General features: G+C 51.0%; 1 protein-coding gene across 5 annotated transcripts in view; it reads right to left on the bottom strand.

The window, feature by feature from the left end:
- LAMA5 (laminin subunit alpha 5) overlaps positions 1-19,850 on the bottom strand; it is a 168,993-nt gene that overhangs the window by 36,428 nt on the left and 112,715 nt on the right. For 4 of the 5 annotated variants that reach the window (XM_037915641.2, XM_043527390.1, XM_037915640.2 and 1 more), the window contains exons 26-46: positions 19,197-19,350; positions 18,492-18,652; positions 17,621-17,729; positions 14,954-15,051; positions 14,261-14,462; positions 13,558-13,684; positions 12,063-12,202; positions 11,009-11,124; positions 10,104-10,315; positions 8,642-8,846; positions 8,255-8,399; positions 7,532-7,672; positions 6,826-6,987; positions 6,466-6,567; positions 6,291-6,374; positions 4,692-4,922; positions 3,953-4,066; positions 3,485-3,612; positions 2,100-2,180; positions 1,226-1,440; positions 505-605 (exon numbers count right to left, since the gene is read on the bottom strand). In XM_037915641.2, coding sequence (XP_037771569.1) covers positions 505-605; positions 1,226-1,440; positions 2,100-2,180; positions 3,485-3,612; positions 3,953-4,066; positions 4,692-4,922; positions 6,291-6,374; positions 6,466-6,567; positions 6,826-6,987; positions 7,532-7,672; positions 8,255-8,399; positions 8,642-8,846; positions 10,104-10,315; positions 11,009-11,124; positions 12,063-12,202; positions 13,558-13,684; positions 14,261-14,462; positions 14,954-15,051; positions 17,621-17,729; positions 18,492-18,652; positions 19,197-19,350 — 3,028 coding nt within the window. The remainder of the gene's footprint in view (positions 1-504; positions 606-1,225; positions 1,441-2,099; positions 2,181-3,484; positions 3,613-3,952; positions 4,067-4,691; positions 4,923-6,290; positions 6,375-6,465; positions 6,568-6,825; positions 6,988-7,531; positions 7,673-8,254; positions 8,400-8,641; positions 8,847-10,103; positions 10,316-11,008; positions 11,125-12,062; positions 12,203-13,557; positions 13,685-14,260; positions 14,463-14,953; positions 15,052-17,620; positions 17,730-18,491; positions 18,653-19,196; positions 19,351-19,850) is intronic. The other variant, XM_043527389.1, reaches the window with a different exon arrangement.

Here is a 19,850-nt window from a genome sequence, read left to right as displayed (position 1 = left end):
TTAATTCCCAGAGGCATTTCTTCAGAGCATAAAATTAACACACAATACGGCAAAATGCTGGACCAATGGGCAGGTTGCACAATAGGACTGAGATAGAAATGCACTGGCAGCATTGTGTCCGTAAGCTCACCTGGTGTCTGCTTACTCCAGGTGGGGAGTTAGGATCCCTGAAATCCACCCTAGGGTTAAGTGCCTTTTTCCTACAAGCATCAAAGCTGCAGTTAGCACCCCTCCTCCCATCATTTCGGAACCAGGTTCTTTAGACATTGACCTTTATTGTTAGGTATCTGCCTGGTGTAGGCAGAAACTGCATCCATATCGCTCAGCCATCTGCTGGCACAGCAGCCATTATCCTCCTGTCTCTGCCCAGGAACCGCAGTGCGCTCATAATGGGAGGGCAGGCTACAGAAGAGTGGAGCTGGCGTGCAGTGACTCAGCACCAGCCAAGCGTATAGTGATGGAGGCTTCACAGTGCGTGTGGGGGGAACCCACGATTCATTTTACCTGACAGCAGTCGCAGTGCTGACCTGTCACTCCAGGTTTACAGAGACATCGGCCAGTTCTAGGGTCACACGACTCAGTCCCGCACGGCAAACAGTTACACCCTGCCAGGAAGAAACACACCCATTTACCCGACAACTTAAAAAGATCAGCCAGGCACTCTGACCCATCCTGTTTCTGGTGGATTTAATGCGATTTGATAATTTGTTGGGAGGAAATCCTGTCAACTGTGGGAGTTCACTGGTCGTCTTCATTCTCTCATATACGGGGACTGATCCTGCCATCCCTTATTCACATGATTACCTGCCGGAGTAAGACCTATCTCTGTGAGCAGCAGTTTGCAGGACCAGCGCCTTGGATTTTACCATTTGTTCCTCATGGCAGGGCCCTGTAAGGTTAGAAATGTACTATGCAAACCCACCCAAGCACAGAAATAATAATTTGGTTAATATCACTAGCGGTTATTACTGACGAGGCTGCTACAGTGTCAGAGCTTTACCACCTGGGTGCAATTTTTAAATGCCTGCTAAAGAGGGTTGTTTTGTCACTCTTATTTTTAACCAGCGTACCCTTTGAAAGCCAGGAGACCAGGCTAGCGGCTTTGTAAGAACCTACCCAGGCGATGACCACAGCTGTGCCCGCAGGCTGGCTAACTGCACATGCCCGTGACACACTACCCCCGAAATGCATTTGCAAGCCGGCCCCGGCTCGGTGCCGCACTTACTTGTGCAGTTCTTTGCCGCCACCGCGTCTCCGTGGTACCCTGGGGCGCACACTTCGCACCGGGGCCCGGCCGTGTTGTGCATACATCCTGTGCAGGTGCCCGTCAGAGAGTCGCAGTCGCTGAACAACATGTTGGGATCCGTGTTCTCGCTGCAGTCGCACGGCTGGCAGGAACTGCCAATCACTAAGGGGTTGCCATAGTAACCTGGGGCACACCTTTAAAAATGTAGCAGGTTAAAAGGGAGCTAAAGCAACAGCCATGCGCGCACGCGCTCCCCCCAGCTCCCACTGAAGCGCTGCACAACTACTGACCATAGGGTAGTTACAGCTATTAATTAGCCTCATGTTTTGGACTCCCACAGCACCTTCCACTCAAAGCTCGTCATGGTCACTAATCAAGCCTCACAGGAAGTGTCCCTGTTCTTGCTCTACAGGTGGGTAATCAAGGCAAAGAATGCGGCGGGAACTTGGCCAAGATGACACCCTATGCCAGTAATGGAGACAGTAATAGGGCATATCCCAGCGGTACGCTGAGCCCACACTGATGCACAAAGGAACAGCATATAAGCAGTCAAGTGGGCCCAACTCCTGCGGGTCCTGGGAGCGACCAGGACCCAGTGCTGGATTCGTAGAGGTGTTGCCTTGCAATCGCAGCTGGTATTTTATGCCCCTTCCACAAAATAACGGAAGCCAAACCCACAACAGAGAGGATTCACAGCTCAAATCAATCGCTTTCTCCTCAGTCTCCTGTGTCAACGTAGCTGGGGCTTCTAATTTTATTTTCGTCACTATGGAAACTTCTCTTCTGCAACAGCTGCACTCTGACGAAGAAAAACCCCCACGGTCCTGCCCTCCCGTCATTACCAGGCCCTTACCGTTCACACATGGCTCCGGCATAGCCTGGCTTGCAGAGACACTGCATGGTGGAGCCCTTGTGGACACATCCAATGGCAAAGCTGAAATAACACGGGGCAAACGTCAAAGGTTATTTTACTCTGAAGGTACCAGGGCAAAGGGGGCTCTTGTCATTCACTTAGGGGTTGTGTGAGGGCTGGGAGTGGTTTGTGGCCATAGAAAAGGGAATGGGGTCGGGATCAGCTCATGGGCATGGGCTATTGTCAGGGTTTGGATCTGCAGCAGGGCAAGGGCTGGTGTCAAGAGTGATTTGTGACACAGGCTATGGAAATGTTTAGTGCTGGTGTCGGCAACGGGTACAAGGACAGGGCAAGGGTTGTGGCGGGTATGGTTCTCCAGGACAGGCAGAAGGGTGGGGCCAGTAGGGACCCCCAGGGTAGAAGATTAGGGTTGGGGCTGGCAGTAGGTACCAGGTGAAGGTTGGGGTGTATAATGCACCCCTGGCTTGGGTTCAGGTTGAGGCCAATAGGCCTCCACAGGCTAGAGTTAGGCCTCAGGCTAACAGGGCCCCCCAGGGTAGGTTTAGGTCCAGTGGAGCTCCCCGAGTTAGGGTTGTGGCCTTCGGGATATGTGTAATTGTTTCACTGGTGTGTACCCCCAGGCTAGTATCAGTGAGGTGGCCAGTTCTCGTCCCTACAGGAGGGTCAAAGGCTGGGATGTAGGAAGCACTGGTGCAGGGTTAGCCTTGGGACCAGGCGTGGGGGATTCCAGCATATGGCCTGGCAGGTGGCCCTTGGCTAGAGTTAGCGTCGGTACTGCCCTCGGGCTAGTGTTAAGTTAGATGCGGTTGGAGTCAGGGGCTAAGGACAGCCTGGTTTATAGGAGTGAAATGCCAGTGCAGAACGTCTAGCCCTCGAGAGAATCACACAAGAATGGAATCGCAAAATCACCTTGAAACTTGATATTTTGAAATCTCAACATGAGCTACGCTGACTTGGGGGAAATGGTGCTAATATCAGAACTTTGAACTGGTTTAGGTACAAAATTTGCTAAATCAATACAAAACAATGTTTACATTTTGTCGCTAATATTTTCACACCTGTAGAAATTACTAATATTTCCTTCAGAAAGAAAAAAACTCTTGCTGGCTGCACTAGTCACATCAGAGCTGTGGGCCTTTCTCCTCCCTCCATGGCCTACCCCATCATTATTAGCATTAATAAAAAGGGGAGAAGTGTCCTCTTTCCTTGGTAAACAGCCAAAACAGGAATGAACGAACTGGGAATGACGTGGCAGCGCATCTCTCCTCGCAGCCAGAAGAAACTCCCTCAGGATCAGGGGAAGAAATCAGACTACTTTGTGGATGAGAAAAAACAGGAGAAAGAACTTCACAGAAGATGCTTACTTGTTGGAAGCAACGGAAAGAGGACATGGACATCCCATGCACTGCAATGGCCCCTCGAGGGAAAAGTTGCCTACATAACCATCTTTGCACCGCTCACAATGATCTCCCTCCGTGTTGTGTTGGCAGTTCTGCAAGGATAAGACAGACAATACGTTTGGTATTTCTCCAGGGAAGCGTTCAAACCATGGTTTTCTGGAGGATTACAATGGATTGTTGTTCCAACGGGGTGGGTTAGAACAGACAACGCCCCATTACACATCTGGATCCTTTCCTCTTCCCCAGCACACCCTGTCTCCTCATCCTAAACTGACTTGAAGACAATAAATCCCCTTGAAATGGCACATGAAGATTTTCAGTGATCAAGACAGTAATTTGGTAACCACTTAACCCAGTCACTGTGTTTTGGAGGGAACCTCTTAGTCAGCTGGTGAGGATGAGCACACATTGTACTTATGGGTAGCTACTTACGATGCATATTCCAGACCCTGGGAGGCACTGATCTGAGTGGCCGTTGCAATGACACGGAACACATTTTCCCAAGAAGAGGCCCTTGGTGTCTCTGTAATAACCTGGAGCACATTCCTAATGAGAGGAGAAGAAGAAGTGGTGACACATGAGCCAAACACATTTAGGCAGAGCTAGCATACTAGCGTAACTACCTTCCATAAATGACACTGGGTTTCAAGACACAGAATAGATTAAAAGGGACAATGGTCAAGATTTTTTTAGTTAAAATCTTCCCCCCACAATCGACATGAGCCAACTAGTCAGGCAGAAAGACTTATTTAAGGCTTTCAGGTATGTACCTAATGCTGGTATTGGACCCCTGAGCAAGCCCCACAGTAGTCCACTACCACTATCCAAAATTCTAGCTCATGCAAATCTCACAGCAAACAAAGCAGAGCACGTGGGCAATAGCAGGAGATGGAGCACATGTACTGTATAGTTTGCTGCGATTTTGGGACGTCATTACAAAACCAGCAGGTGCAAGTCAAGTTGTCATTAAAGAGCCGCACGCCAGCGATTGGCTGAGGAAACTTGCGCTCGAGAATCTTCCCTGCATTCTAACATACAATGAGGCACATCCAACCTAACTGCTGAGTGCAACGGCCGTAGGGGAAGTGCTCGCCTCTCACGTGCATCATATGAGCAGAGCTCCTACAATTTCCCTTGAGCCTGGCAAAAGCACTTCACCTCTTCCCCCTACCTGGCAGGAATCTCCCCTGTAATTTGCCGGACACAAGCACAGTTCGACGTTGCTGGCTCGGATGCCCACGCTGGTCTCCGTCAGAGTCTCTAGGACCACCCGACGCAGAGATACTGATGAGGCAAGCTGGGAGAAGAGCGCTCTGATCTGCAGCTGCTCTAGGTTAGCCAGCACCATCATCAACTCTTCCCTGGACACTGGGTTGTGCGTCTGAGTGTGTCTGAAGTTACCCTGGTGAAGAGAGAAACTCTAGTGTTACCATGCAGTAAGTGCAAGCCCTGGGTTGCTGATTCTGCCCCTTTGGAGATATTTCCGTCAATCATCCAGCTAAATGAACCCTCTCATCCCTGGGGGGGGCTTATCCATACAATATCCCAAAAACTCTTCACTTGTCTGCAGCTATGAGACCTCCTCCTTCCATCTCCGCTGGAAGTTTGTCTGAAAATTCAAAGCCAATTCTCTGCCCATGGCCCATTCCCAAAAGCACAGGGAAAAATCTGTCCATGTGCCTGAGTGATGCTTTCACGCCATTAGGAAGAGCTCCCATTCACACAGTGCCTTCCATCTCCAGAGATGCACACAAACTTCACAAGCCACATACATGCAGCTTCTCTTGGGTGCAGGGCAGAAGCCACTTGATGCACAATACAACAGCATCTGTTCAGGGGAATGTTTGGTCCAGGATGTCAATGCAAATCCTTAGCGTAACAAAGGCTGCCGTGGGAGCATCAGGCCTGAATTGTCACAAGATCCACCTCCCTACTGTTAACTCAGTTTGCACTCGTGCTCCCAGTTTGGCATCCAAGGGCCAATATGCACTCCTGCGATTCACCTCCTGCTCAAAGATATGGATGTAAGTATGTCGGCACAAAAAAATGCACCTGCAAACACGGATGACAGGCTGAACATTTAACCCTTTAACGTCCCCACAAGGCAGACAGGATCTGGCTCTTAAAGTCTCAGACGAAAGCCCCAGAACTGTATGTAATTTATAACAGAAACTTCTGAGCATTCAAACAAAATGAAAGTGTTAAGAGTGAGAATTACCAGCAATAGGCAACATTTAAAGCTACTAGCCCTGTAGCATCTGCACTCAGGGCAACCCTTTCTTCTGTCTGAATGGCCTCTACCCACTGTAGCATCTGAGCACCAAACAAGGATAAGTGGATTTGTCCTCACCACACCACTAGGAAGTACTATCCCCCTTGGGAACCAAGGCTCAGGGTTCAGTAAGTGACTCACCCAAGGTCACATTAGGAGTCTGCGGCTGAGCTAGGAATTGAACCCCAGTCTCAAGTCCTAGGCTGATGCCCTATCCTCTAGACCATCTTGCTACTCTTCCTGCTTTCCCGGAGCACACACCCTAATGTTTCAACACATCTCCACAGAGATGCTCTCTCTGGGATGACCCTAGCGACATACAAGTGTTCCAGGTTCTGAGGCAGTCACAGACTGCACCAAATTCCTAGGACATGTTAAAAAATTGCCAAGGCTGCAGGCCACAGTACAGAGGAACAACATTCGGTTCTCGAGGCTCTATGCCTAGCGCTGTCTGTTCCTTCAAACTCCAGGGAATGCGCACAGTGTGTCCAAACTCACCTCCACGAGCTGCAGCCGGCCTTCATGTACCTCTCCAGGGGAAGGGTAAGTGCCTTCCAGAAACATGATGCTCATTTGGTTTCCCTGGGGAAGGTACAAAGGTGTCCTGTAAGTCACTGGCTGGAAGCACCATTTATCCCTGATGCCCTATCAGAAGGGGTTTCTGAGGTTGTACCTTGAGGATGACATCCGGGCGGGGATCCATGGGAATGAACACATCACCCCTTCTGGTGTCTGAGCGAAGCTCATACCTCAGGTATCCACCATAGGAGGACACCTGGGGAGAGCCAAACAACACAGGCAGAAGACGCTGTTATCACCACTAAGCTAAGTGACCTACTATGGTCTTCACGGCTGGTGAGCATAATCAGACACACCCCCACTAAATCAAACTGCCCAGCAAAGGCACAAAGCAGGCCATTGGGCTGAGGCTCAGTGAAGATCAGGGCTGCATGTGACAAGTGTTTGCTTCATCACCTTAACAAATGTGAGGGACGAGCATGCAGGGACTTTGGCCAGTTGTGTTCTCTCTTACCCGGTCTCCAAGGTAAGAGCTGGGTGCGTGCCAGTAGAGCTCCTGATAGGCCTCGGGAATGTTCTTCAGGTCAGCATGAATGAGTTCCTCCTCTACTCTCAGGGAGGTGGTCACTTCTTGGCGGTCTCCGCTCAGTAACACCCACCCCTTCATGTTGAGGAACTAGAAGAGAGCGAAAGAGAGCTGTATGCCTGTTTTCCGAGAGCACCCCACGTGCGGCGCAGGGAACGTCTCTGCATTCGTGCTCCTGCAGGTACGTGGGACAGGGTGGGGGCTGCAGAACGGTCCTTGGAATTTCGGTTACTGTTACTCCAGGACACAGAGTCTCAATACAGGGCTCATGCTCTATAAAACGGGGTGCCGAGAAGAGGCCAGTGGGATCCCAATCATGCTCCAATCCTGTTCCTTCGCTTCTAGAGAAGTGGATTTGCTCAAGCTATTTGCAACCTCAGAACTGCCCCCATGAACTCCCAACCTTCTGTAAAGCATCAGGACCTCCCAAAGGCGAAGGATCCTGGGGCTCAGCTGAGGAGGCTGAATGTACGAGTATGAAAATGGTTAAACCCACCCCCCAGCGCTCCGGGATATCCCACAGACATAGCACAGAGCGGGAGAAAGAAACCACCTGGGGGCTGGGAGGAACAGAATCCCACTGAACAGAGAGGAAAGGACCACCGAGGTCCCCAAACCCCAGCCCTCCATTCACCTCCACTCGGTATTTCTCAGCACTGTGGCAGCGATCGGTTGCTCCAAAGCAGAAACACTTGGTGCAGCCCTTGGGGTTGTTTGCATCCAAAGAGAAGGTCCCCAGGCGGCACTGGTCGCACCTCACGCCCTCCACGTTTTCCTAGAAGAAAAATGAACCATGGGGTGTGCTGAGTTTCCCCTACAATTGCTATAGAAGTATGGAAAAGGATGGCAGACTGCGCCAACAGTTATCAAAACTCTGCCGAGGGGCTGTAAAACGATGCCGTTATTCAATTAATGAGCAGGTTTGCTCGGTAAACCCCTCATCAGCCATTAACCTCTGCTCACTGTCAAAATGTAACTCCCCCGCACTTGCCAAAGCTTTCCTGTGCCCAGCCGGGGCTGGGATCACCACCCAGAGGAGCGGGTTGCCATCTGGCCACTGAAGAGCTGAGTTATTCTCCAGTGGTGCTGCAGCAAAAGGCCTTCTCGTCACTGACACTTTCAATCCAATTTCTGCTTGTTGACAGAGCCTCTTGGAAATCAAAGGTGAAAATGACCCCAGTGTGCCATGAAGCCGAGGGGCATTTCCTACAGAGCACACAGGATGCCACATGCTAGGCACTACCTGTTCTCCATCTCTCCATGCCCTCTCTCCCATGGGCCAGCCAGGTCACGTTGTCGGAGCAGGGGAATTAAATTGGCCAGACAAGCATCACCGGAGTGTGGTAATTAGACTGACCTTGCAGTGACATTGCCCAGTGACTGGATCACACACGCTCACTTCCGTCCCTGCCTGATGACAGTCACACCTCCGGCAGTGCGGGTAATGGTAGTAGCCAGGGGAGCAGACATCACACCGCCGTCCTATTATATTGGGTTTGCACCTACATGGGACACAGCAGCAATGGAATGAAGGTACTTGGCCTTCTGCTGATCTCTAATTCCTAACGAGCTCCAATGCGAAGAATACAACATTGATACCAGTGGGTTATTAATTTACCCTCCCTTCCCAACCTGCTCACATACTCCATGGCGTTCCATAAAGCCAGATGTCTAAGCTAATGATCCCAGTGCTGCTGCTGGCACATATCCTCTATGTGACCATGGTCCCATCATTGTTCCTCACCTGCACTGTCCACTGTCTGCATCGCATCCTGGCTCTGCCAGTTCTTGGACTCCTGTGTGAGAACAATTGCAGTCCTCACAGCCAATCAAGGCGTGGCAGCCAAAGGTCTGGGGTTCACAGACAACACACTCAGGCTTGATGGTATGCGGTGGGCAGATGCATTGTCCCGTCACTTCATCGCACAGGCGGGTCCCACAGTCACAAGCTGCAGGGGAAAGGAAGCAGCTGAGTTCATTGTGGAAGCAGTAAGAACCCTGGGATAAAACAAAGCCCAAGCAACACCAAGGTTGCAAATCGACAAAAGCGGGTGCGGAAGAGCTTGTGCTCTGCCCATCTGCATGCCAGACTGTCTGAAAGGCTGGCATTGGAACCAGCCTCAGAACACCACCTTGGCATTGCCTGTTCAGACACCAATGCCCAATCCCAGTAGGATCCACCAGGGCACTCAAGTGACTGGCGCCAGGGCTTCTCTGTGTTTGTCATAGAGCTTATGAACAGGGATTTAACTGGGCCAACAAAAGCCAAGATCATCAGTTCTGAACAGACATCTGCAAGGTGAACCATTCAGGCCTGTTATAGGGTGGCAGTGGGGGGCATTTCCCAACTACAAATTTATTGAAGGGAAGGAAGGCAGCGTGCAGAGAGGAGTCGGATTCTTCTGCTCTGGAGTCTAAGAGGAGCCCTGCACATGAGGGACAGCGTGGCAGAGCAGGTGGCTCTTCCATCTCACGACAACTGGTCTGCATTGCACAGGGTGCCTGACCAGGGGATTATATGCCCCACCAATGAACTTGGCAAAATTGACAGCGATGCTTGTTCCGTTGTTGCCCAGAGAATGGACTGGGAGGGTACTGACTGAAATGCAAAGCTAGAAGACACAGGGGAGTCTGCTTTTGTTTTGTTTAACTAAATATTGACAATCACCAGTGATGGGCAGAGAATTAGGACCACATTTAGCCCCAGACTTGGAGTTCGCATGTGCACGCTGATCTGTATTTGCTAACTGCAGAAGCGGGCATGGAAAACCATTAAGTCAGGTTTGAGGCTGGCAGTAAAAGTGTCCATGAACAACCCGGTGAAACCCAGCTTAACAACCCATGGGACAAGCAAAGAAGTGGTGTCCTGGATGAGGTGAATCTTTAAACACCACAAATACACTGGGAACCTCGGGTTACTTGAGAGGAATGGTGATGGGGAAGTGCCTGCTGGAAAGGATCTTTAGCACACACACTTCCAGAGCATGTACATAATGCTTTAACTCCCTCCCCCCCACAACAGTACAAACTTCATAGGGAAAATCTCCTGGAACCTTCATCTCCCATAAGGAGGCAGAAAACAGGGTTATCCTTGTTGGCCATTTTTAAGGCCTACAAAACAGACATCTGGCCCCCAGCAGCCATCAAACCCCTCAGAGCTGAGAGGAGCAGAGCTTTCCTCCCAAAACAATGAACAGGTAACTCACGCCTGCAGTTGGGGAAGCCCCAGTAACCGGTGGCACACCGGGAACACTCTCGGCCGATGACGTTGGATTTGCAAGCACACTGCCCACCGAAGAGCTCACACTGGCCCCTGATGGCCCCTGCCTCGTGGCAACGGCAGGGCTGGGCTCCATTGTTGTAGAACAGAGAGAGCGAGATGGCAGAGTCCCTGCAGAACTTGGATGCTGTGGTGGGACTGCAAAGAAAGGGGGAAGAGATTCCTGGGCTGGGCTTTCTTAGACCACGCTCCCCTCAGAGCATCCTCAGGGCTGATTTCCCCTGCAGGTACTTTCTCCAAGGCAAGGTTAGGTTCCCAAGTGATGACAAATCTCCATAAGACAGACTTGCTTTAAATGAGATGCCTCAACACCAGGGCACTCCCAACCTCACCACTACCTTCCCAGATGGTCTACAGGCTGCTCACAAGAGGTGCCGGGCACCCTCAACCACTACTGAAGTCAGTGGGAGTCAAGGACACTCAATACTGTGCAGGTTCAGGTTCAATATTAGGACATTAAGGACCTCTGAATGCTCCTTTAGATACCAGCCAAGGAGACTCATCTGCTTAAGCTAAAACCAAGATTTTAACCAATATTAACTTGGGTGTTGTGTCATTTAAGTCCCCCAGGGTCCCTGGAGTCAAACCACCCTAAATCAGCGTGAATCAGAGCAAAACAAAACCCAGCTACTGAAAAATCCAGCAGATTTATTAATTTATTAATTAAACTGGGCACGGCCAAGAGAAGGGAAGCAATTAAAGCAAACAATTCCAGCATCCTAGGTGGATGCGTTTCCCCAGCAATGGCCTATACTCTACTATTTCTGTTCCATAGAGACTGCAAAGCCATTGGGCAGCAGAACAGGGTCACTTTAAAACCAAGGCTCTCACTTGATGTAGAAACTATTGACCCCACAGCTGCTGATAAACTCGTAGGATTTGTCCAGGGGTTCCTCCAGCAGATAATGGGAGCTGTAGCTGTCTTCAGGCACCACCAGGATGTAATCCTGCAGCAAGACACAAAGCAACCAGCCACAGCCTGGCGTTCAGTGCTTCCTCCCTGCAATGGCTTAGGTAAACCAAAGAGAACCCCAAGAAGCACAAGCAGCCGGTCAGCTCACTCAGCTGCCTGAACATGTATTTACAAACGATTGATGTCTCACCAACTGGGATATGGTGCAACACTTCCAAGTGCTTGTCTTTTGAAAAGACAATTGGTCCATGTGGCCCAGTATGCTGCCACAGGCAACAGCCAATACCTGATGTGACTGAGGCTAGCAAAAGACCCACCAAGGGCAGTAAGCCTATAGGACTGGGAGTCAGGACTCCGGATTTCTGTTTCCAGCTCAGCTGCTGACTGGCATTGTGGCCTCTGGTGAATCCTTTAAGAGCCCTGGGCCTTAGTTTCCCAATCTGGACGATTGGGATAATAATGCTTACCTGCCTCTGTCTCTAGAGATCCTTGGATGAAAGAGGCAGTGCAAGTGCAAAGTATTTTCACAATAGTGCATGAAACCGATTGTGCAAAAGTGCAAAATATGATCATGACAGCGCATGTGCATCCATGGTAGGAAGGGAATTTCTTCCTGGCCTTCACAGGCTGTCATCGGACTGTCTGAAGCAGCTTGACTAAGCTCAGTCTCCTCCCCTCTTTACTAGGAAGGGTACCCGTTAAGCGGGGTAATGTCATAACATAGTTCCTGGTGGCTGTTGCCCATTAGTGGTGGGTTCCAGCGAGCCTGCCCTCTAAGCTACAATGCCACATTTCCCGACAGTGGATGCAACTTAGCAGGATGGCTCAGAAAGGGGGAAATGGTGTGAAACATTCCCTGCCACTACCCTACTGAAAATGCCCTAGAAATCCAGTTACAACCCTGCTCCTATTGCTGTCACAGGGATGGAACCAGGTCTTGCGGGTGAGGGAGCCTTTCAGCTATACACTTACCAGCCACAGCTGCCGGCCTGCTGGCACACGAACAATCACCGTCAGCTCGTTATCCGTAAGGTCCAGGATGATCTGGTTCTCGGCAACCACCACACTCCGACAACCGTATCCATGTGGGCAGAACGCAGCCTTGGCCTGGCCTGAAAGGCCAAAAGAGACGTCAGCCCCTCAGCCGCCTCTATCCCATCCCCAGCCTGCTCCACTCGAGTTCATCCAAAGCAAAGCCAAGGCAGCCAGCTGTGAGCTGCGGCACACACCAACTCTCCCCCGAATGGCCCATTTCGTGGTGCTCATGTCTCAGACATTGACTCGGACAGCTTGGGAGGCAACCCAGGCCAAGTCAAAGCTTCCAGGGTCCAGCTTCAGGGCTTTGTGGTCTGAGTGAAGACCCTGAGGAAGATGAATAAAGGCAGCCAGCAGGGAAGGGGTTGAGTTTCATAAGAGCCTGCCCAGTGTGTGATGTGTGTGTTGGTGTGAGCGCCATTCGCTTGCCATTCTATTGCTAGGTAAAGCATCGTGCAAAACCTAGTGCAAATCTTCCCCTCTGCACTGGATTTTGTGAAATCGATCCTTTTCGGTGGTGGAAATGGAAACAGTGCGCAGCTGGAAGCCATCTCCTTCCCCAGGGGCCCACTGTGTAAGGTCAAGGTCAATTCACAGTTAGGTCCCAAAATAGCTGAGCCCATATGGCTCCCACTGAAGTGAATGGGACCTTCAGGAGCTCGGCACCTCTGAAAGGCAGGCCACTTTAATGATGTGTCTAACTGTGGATTTAGGTGCCTCACTTTATACACCCAAGTTTCAACAGCTGGGCCTTCGTTTCACCTTCCTAGAGTCTGCTGCAGTAACCGAAAGCACCAGTGCCCATTGGTTCTACCTTTGCTGCAGCCTGCTCGTATCCGGGAAAACAGATAAATTCTACAGGTGGTCCAATGGAAGAGCTAGATTCATAGAGTTACAGATTTTCAGGACAAAAGGGACCATTAGATTATCTAATCTGACCTGTGTATCACAGGCCATCACAGAATTTCACCCAGTTACTCCTGTACTGAGCCCAATAACCTGAGTTTGGCCAAAGCATACTTTCCAGAAAGGCATCCAGGGTGGATCTGAAGGCTTCAAGAGATGGAGAATCCACCACTCCCCTGGGTAGTTTTAATGGTTAATCACCCTCACTGTTAAAAAGTTTGTGCCTCACTTCTAATTTGAATGTATCTGGCTTTAACTTCCAGACACTGGTTCTTATTCTGCCTCTTTCCACCAGATTAAAGAGCCCTTTAGTACCCAGATCAGATCTCTATCCCCTTTGGGACATTTCTCACACAGCTGCTGCCAGGGTCCTGGGTAGGAGGAAGAGGCAGCTTGCGTGCCCTTGACTCTCTGCCTTCCTCCAGGAACCTCCTACGAGTGATCTGGGATCAAAAGGAGTTTACAGATCACTTTCCCCATGCCCCTCAGTACCAGGAGCCTCTCCCTAACTCCCAGCTCTGCTCACCTTGCCAAATCCGCCCACCATTGATTAACACTTCCACAGGGAACGTGGGGTGGTTGGGCTGGTAATAGTGCACAACGAAAGCATAGCGACCCAGCGTCTGGATCCGGCTGTTAAACACAGCAGCAGCCTGGCAGGAGCAAAGAGTAAAGAAATTAGGGCTGACATACACTTTCCTCTTCCAGTGCAATCCCCAACCCTCTCCAATGCACCAGTATCACATCCCTTTCAACACGCCAGCAGGAGAGTGGTTTCTCTGCTTTGCACCACTGGGGACACCGTCTCCCTTGTGTATGTGACATTCACAGTTAGCCCCTCCATCTTCCCAGAACCACCAAGCTCAGTTACTCTAAGGCAGCAGCTCTCAGGCTGTAGTCCATGGGGCCCAGCCTGCAGAGCCCTTGGTGGGAGCCTGCAGAAGGGGACTTTGAGAACCAAGCAGAGCGGGATTGGGCGGTGAGGAGGGTCCATGTGGATTATGAAGCAATCCACAGAATAAAATACTGGAGAAGCCCAGATGAAAGCACAACTGTGTCGTGGTTAATGAAGATGGAAGGGAAAGCCACAGGTGCACGTATGAGTCGTTCTGCTACTTCGCCGAGACTTGCACAGAGCAAGTGCATGCCTACGGTGCAGCCATCTGACACAACAATCCCATTGCCACTGAGAGGAAAAGCCCAGCCCAGCTGCAGTCTGTCCTCATTACCTGGGAAGGCTGCAGGAGAATGAGCTCTGCTGAGGAGTCCACTGCAGTCGGAGGCCGAGGTGATGGCTCAGTGGGAGTGCCAGTTGGAGCAACTGTGAAGATGTGAGTCAGGGGAAAGTCTGGAGGGATTGACAGAGCCTGGCCTGCTTCCAGGACAATGGACTGAGAGAGCTTCAGAAACCTTGATGGGATGCAGGAACTACTGCACCAGAGGGAGAAAACACAACACATGGGATCACTGGCAGTGGAAAGAGAACGATAAGCTCTGGCATGAGAGAGACTTGCCTATAATATCAATCCAGAGCACCCCATGGCGAGGAAGGAGCCTTTACAAGGATTCCTTGGGGCCTTTACCATATGTAGCACTGAGGGAGGGAGAGGAATCCTGTATGGCTAACTTAGTGGTAAGTGATGAACAAGAGTAGGAATTCGGACACACTGAATTGCTGTTACTGCATGTGAGCAAGTCTCAGGAAGGCTATTTCACTGGAGTGATGCACGGAGTATATCCCATAAGGGAGACCATCTAGTCTAGTTGTGAGAACACAGGGCTGGAGAGCTGGGTTCTAATCCCAACTCTGCTACTGGCTCAAGTGGGCAGGTCACTTCACCTCTCTGTGCCTCCATCTTTAAAATGGGGATAATATTCACTCTTGTAGGTAAAGTGCTTAGAGAAATCATGCACTCCGTTACCTGGAGGGTGAGAAGGTTCCATGGAGGCTGATGCAGTGAACCTTTGGCTCAACATATTCCACGGTGAATTGTCCATAAGGTATCAGGTACACTTTATACTACAGCACCAGGAAGGAAAGAGACGAGTGGTAAAATGAAACCTTCTGCTACTTGAAGCCTAGATTTGCTCCTTTACCCTCACCCCCGATCCCTAAAGATCAGGCTGAATACTCTAAAGACCCCCTCACAGACACTTTATTGTAGCTGCAGACCAGTGCTGTAGGGCCCTGTATTTGGTGGAGGGCAGAAGCCAAATATGTCTGAATTCAATTGCTCTAAGGCAGGGGTGGGTAAACTTTTTGGCCCGAGGGTCACATTGGGGTGTGAAACTGTATGGAGGGCTAGGTAGGAAAGGCTGTGCCTCCCCAAACAGCCTGGTCCCCGTCCCCATCCATCCCCTCCCACTTCCTGCCCCCTGACTGCCCCCCTCAGAACCCCTGACCCATCCAACCCCCCTGCTCCTTGTCCCCTGACCACTCCCTCCCAGGACCCCCCCCCCTCAACAGGCCCCCCCAGGACTCCCACCCCATATCCAACCCCTCCTGTTCCCTGACCGCCCCAGAACCTCCGCCCCATCCAACTGCTCCCTGTCCCCTGACTGCCCGCCGGGACCTCCTACCCAACCCTCCCACCGCCGGCCCTTACCATGCTGCTCAGTGCGGCAGGAGCTTGCAGCCCTGCTGCTCACGTGGTGGCAACGCTATGGGGGAGGGAGGACAGCGGGGGAGGGGCCAGGGGCGAGCCTCCCGGGCCAGGAGCTCAGGGGCCGGGCAGGACAGTCCCGCGAGCCGGATGTGGCCCATAGTTTGCCCACCTCTGCTCTAAGGCAAGATTTGTATATGCCTCAAAGTGATTTAGAGCAGTGGCTCTCAACCTTTCCAGACTACTGTACCCCTTTCAGGAGTCTGATTTTTTTGCGTACCCCCCAAGTTTCACCTCATTTAAAAACTACTTGCTTACAAAACCAGACATAAAAATACAGAAGTGTCACAGTGCACTATTACAGAAAAATGGCTGACTTTCTCAATTTTACCATATTATAAAATAAATCGATTGGAATGTAAATATTGTACTTACATTTCAGCGTATAGTATATAGAGCAGTATAGACAAGTCATTGCCTGTATGAAATTTTAGTTTGTACTGACTTCGCTAGTGCTTTTTATGTAGCCTGTTGTAAAACTAGGCAAATATCTAGATGAGCTGATGTACCCACTGGAAGGCCTCTGCGAACCCCCACGGGTTCGTGTACCCCTGGTTGAGAACCAGTGATTCAGAGCTTACATCCCATTTTCAGAAGTGACTTTGGCAGTATGTCCCCTTCCATGGTATGTCATCAGAGCATGTTGGCCCACTTTGCAGAGTATAGGGGAATTCAGTGTAGACTTTTAGCTCCTAAGTGACTAAGTCCCATTTTCAGAAGGCACTGAGTCCTACTGACTTGCAATGACACTTAGGCTCCTCTTTTGAAAATGGGACTGTTACTGAACATCAATGGGACTCAAGTGCTTATATCTCTTCTGAAAACGGGTCTCAGGGTTGTCCATATAGAGCCTTAGTGTGCAGCAAGCCAGCGTGACTCCACAGCGCACTAGCCAGCCATGCACTAAGTTGCGTGTGGACCCTGCCGCTGTGCATTACAAATTCTGCAGTGCACTTTGACCTATTGCTGTCAAAGCACACAGAGAACTTTCAGTGAGCGGCAGGAGGGTCCACACAGCCAGTTAGTGCACGGCAAGCTAGTACCCTGGAGGTTTACACTCCAGCTTGCTGTGCACTCACTAACTGTGTAGACAATCCCTTAGGGTCACTTAGGACCTAACATCTACATTGAATTCCTCTATGCTCTGCAAAGTGAGCCTACAGGCTCTGATGAGACAGAATGGAGGAGACATACTACCATACTGAAAGACCCCATAAGAGAGTTCCGCAAGAGAACTCTTTCGCCCTCGCTCCTTCAGTCCCAAATGCCTATGATACATTTTTCACCACATCGTTGACCTGTCACCTCTTCTCCCAGCTGGCAGCCAACCATATCGGATTGCTCATGATTAAGGCTAAGATTTAGTCATGGGTATTTTTAGTAAAAGTCACGGACACATGAGCAACAAACAAAAATTCATGGCCTGGTGACCTGTCCATGAATTGTACTATATACCCCTGACTACATCTTGGGTGTTCGGGGGGGTGTGTGTGTGAGCGCTCCAGGGCACCTGCTGGTGCTCGGGGCCTCCACTGTTGCTGGGTGGAGACACCGGGACCACCACTGCTCTCTGTGGGGGGGAGGGGGTGTGGGGGTGGGAAGGAGACACACCGCCACTATTGCTGTGGGGGCTGGCCCCGGAGCCACCTCAGCTGCTCCAGCGGCCTTGGGGCAGGAGCGCCAGCAGGCTGCAGAAGTCACGGAGGTCCTGGAAAATCACGGAATCCGTTACTTCTGTGACCTCCATGACAGACTCGCAGCCTCACTCATGTTATAGACAGAGTTACACACCGTGACTGATCTAACATAGGAACATCACCCTATTCTCCAGGTTAAGTCCTGAATCTACTGGTTCTAGGCCTCCTCCTTCCACACCACCTGGAGCTGAGGGAAGCCACACAGCTGTCCTTTGTAGTGAGGTCTTACCAGGAAGAAGTGGGCTTGATCTGCAGTGAACCGAACGGTTCCCTCTGTGGTAAGTTCAAAAGCTGCCAAGCGATTCTGTGAATCTAAGACAGTCCCACGGCAAAGGAAACTGCAAGACAAAAACAGAACTCAAGGATGGCCCTGGGCAGAGCCATAATTCATTTCTTGTCTTGCCAGATATACATTCTTGAAGTTATTTACATAGAGCTGAGGTAAGTCTTTGAATGCCCGCTTGGGGTAGTCACAAGAGCGCATTTCCTAAGGATATCCCAAGCCTTTGTTTCCTACTGCTAAGGTCACAGTTTGAAGTCAAACATGAGAGCAGCTCCCAGACAAGGCACTCAGTCTGTGGATTACATAAATATTGTCTAGTGCTTGGAGCAGGCGACTCAAGTACAGGATTCGTCTTCTATTTCCAGCCGCTCTCTCTTGCTGGGATTCCGTCAAGTCACTTAGGCCCAGATTTTCAGAACTGGGAATGCATGTGAGATAAGCAAGCATCAAATTTGCAAGTGCATCGGCCCTAGCTGCAGTAAGCACGCAGAAAAGGGGTTCTGAAGGTCTGGGCTGCCTGTGTCCCACTTTTCCCACTATCAAATGGGAGTGACCATGTGCCTACCCTTGGGTGATGGGGCGTTGCGAGATTCAAGCTGTTACCAAGATCCCACGGTGGGTACTGCACTAACATATGTGCCCAGATACAATATTCTCATTCTGAGGCACAAGGCTGAACGTTCTATTAGTGCAACAAAGTAGGAAGCAACTGAACAGAGAAGCTTGTCCCCTCACTGTGCAATGCAGGAGAGGGACGTTACCGTATTCACTACAGCTGCCCCTTCACTCAGCCTCTTGTTCAGATCTGGCTTTGTACCTGTAGTCACATGTGTGGAAGGTGAGTGACCCCTGCTGGGTGGCTAACTGCAGGGAGCTCATCGCTACGCTGGCCCTCTGCACAGCATCCTTGTTGGCATACTCCACCAGCAGCACGTATCTCCCAGGCTGGGGGACAGCAAGCTGCAGCTGGACCTCCACCTGGGTGGGAAATGAAAATATGACAGAGATACACTGCATCTCACCTCCCTCTACTACACACACAGCTTACCAGGGCTATGTACCAGCTTTCCTCTTCCTGACCCAATACACTCCAGGGACCAAAATGATGCATTGCGATAGCTCTCAGTGGGTGCATACCACCCCCCCCCAGCCACACCATATCTTCCCGCTGGGGGCTACATCAGTGAGATTCTTAGGTGCACAGGCTTCAACATATTACTGTATGGACAGGCTAAGAAGGCAGTGGGCCAAGTTTTAAAATCCCAGCACAATGAGCACACACTCCACCCCCCAGCCCATTTACACGCCCAGGGCAGAGTTTGCAGGGGTGACTACATGGGTGAGCAGCACCTAAACACACACTCACACGAGCAGCTTAATGAGCTGCAGGAGGAATAGAAGGACGTGTGGGCAAGTTTCTGGAATAGCCGTCCCAAGATATTTAAAGTACAAGCTCTCTCAAGGGGACAGCCGGCACCTTTGGTCTCACAGGGCTGAAGGGTGAAATAAACAAGCTACTCACGTCACCGCCGCTGCACACCGCCATCTGTGGGTGCGATGGGGTGATGCGCACAGTGGGACAGGGCCTGGGTAAGCTGTTGTCCAGCCGGCACACCATGTCTCCTCCAGCCGCAGAGGGGAAGCTGTCCACAGACAGGTACTTGTACAAGAGGCAGCTAGAAGCGTTAGGAAAGAATTTGTGAAGTTCCGTTGTGAGCGTTGAGTCCAGGTCCCAGGGAGCAAAGCAAGGGCCCCGCTGCTCTCGAGAACACCCTGGCCTTGGACGGAGCAAGGGTTTGTGTTTCACTGGCCACGGCAGCCGCCCCGCTCGCATGCCGTGCTGTTACAAGTGCCTCAGATCTCTCTGGGAGGGTCCACTTCTAGGGGCAGACCGGGAAATCAGTCTCCACAGCCCTTTCAGCCCTGGCTGGCAGTCTCTGCAGAGGGGCCATGGGGGACGGTGGTGTATGAAAAACGGGCACCTGCCCATTAGGATTTGAAGAGGCTGGCAGTTCATTTCATGTTGGGCAGCAAACGCTGCTTATTGCTAACAACGTTCCCGGGCTATCGACCAAGGCTAGAGGGGAACGGGGCAGCGCCCCCAGTACTAACCCTTTGAGCAATCCAATGACCTAGGCATCCCTCCCGCCAGTGCAACACCGGCTCCAAAATCCTA

The sequence above is a fragment of the Chelonia mydas genome, chromosome 13 (genome assembly GCF_015237465.2).
Source record: "Chelonia mydas isolate rCheMyd1 chromosome 13, rCheMyd1.pri.v2, whole genome shotgun sequence".
NCBI classification, from domain to species: Eukaryota; Metazoa; Chordata; order Testudines; family Cheloniidae; genus Chelonia; species Chelonia mydas.
This window is presented reverse-complemented; position numbering and strand designations above follow the sequence as displayed.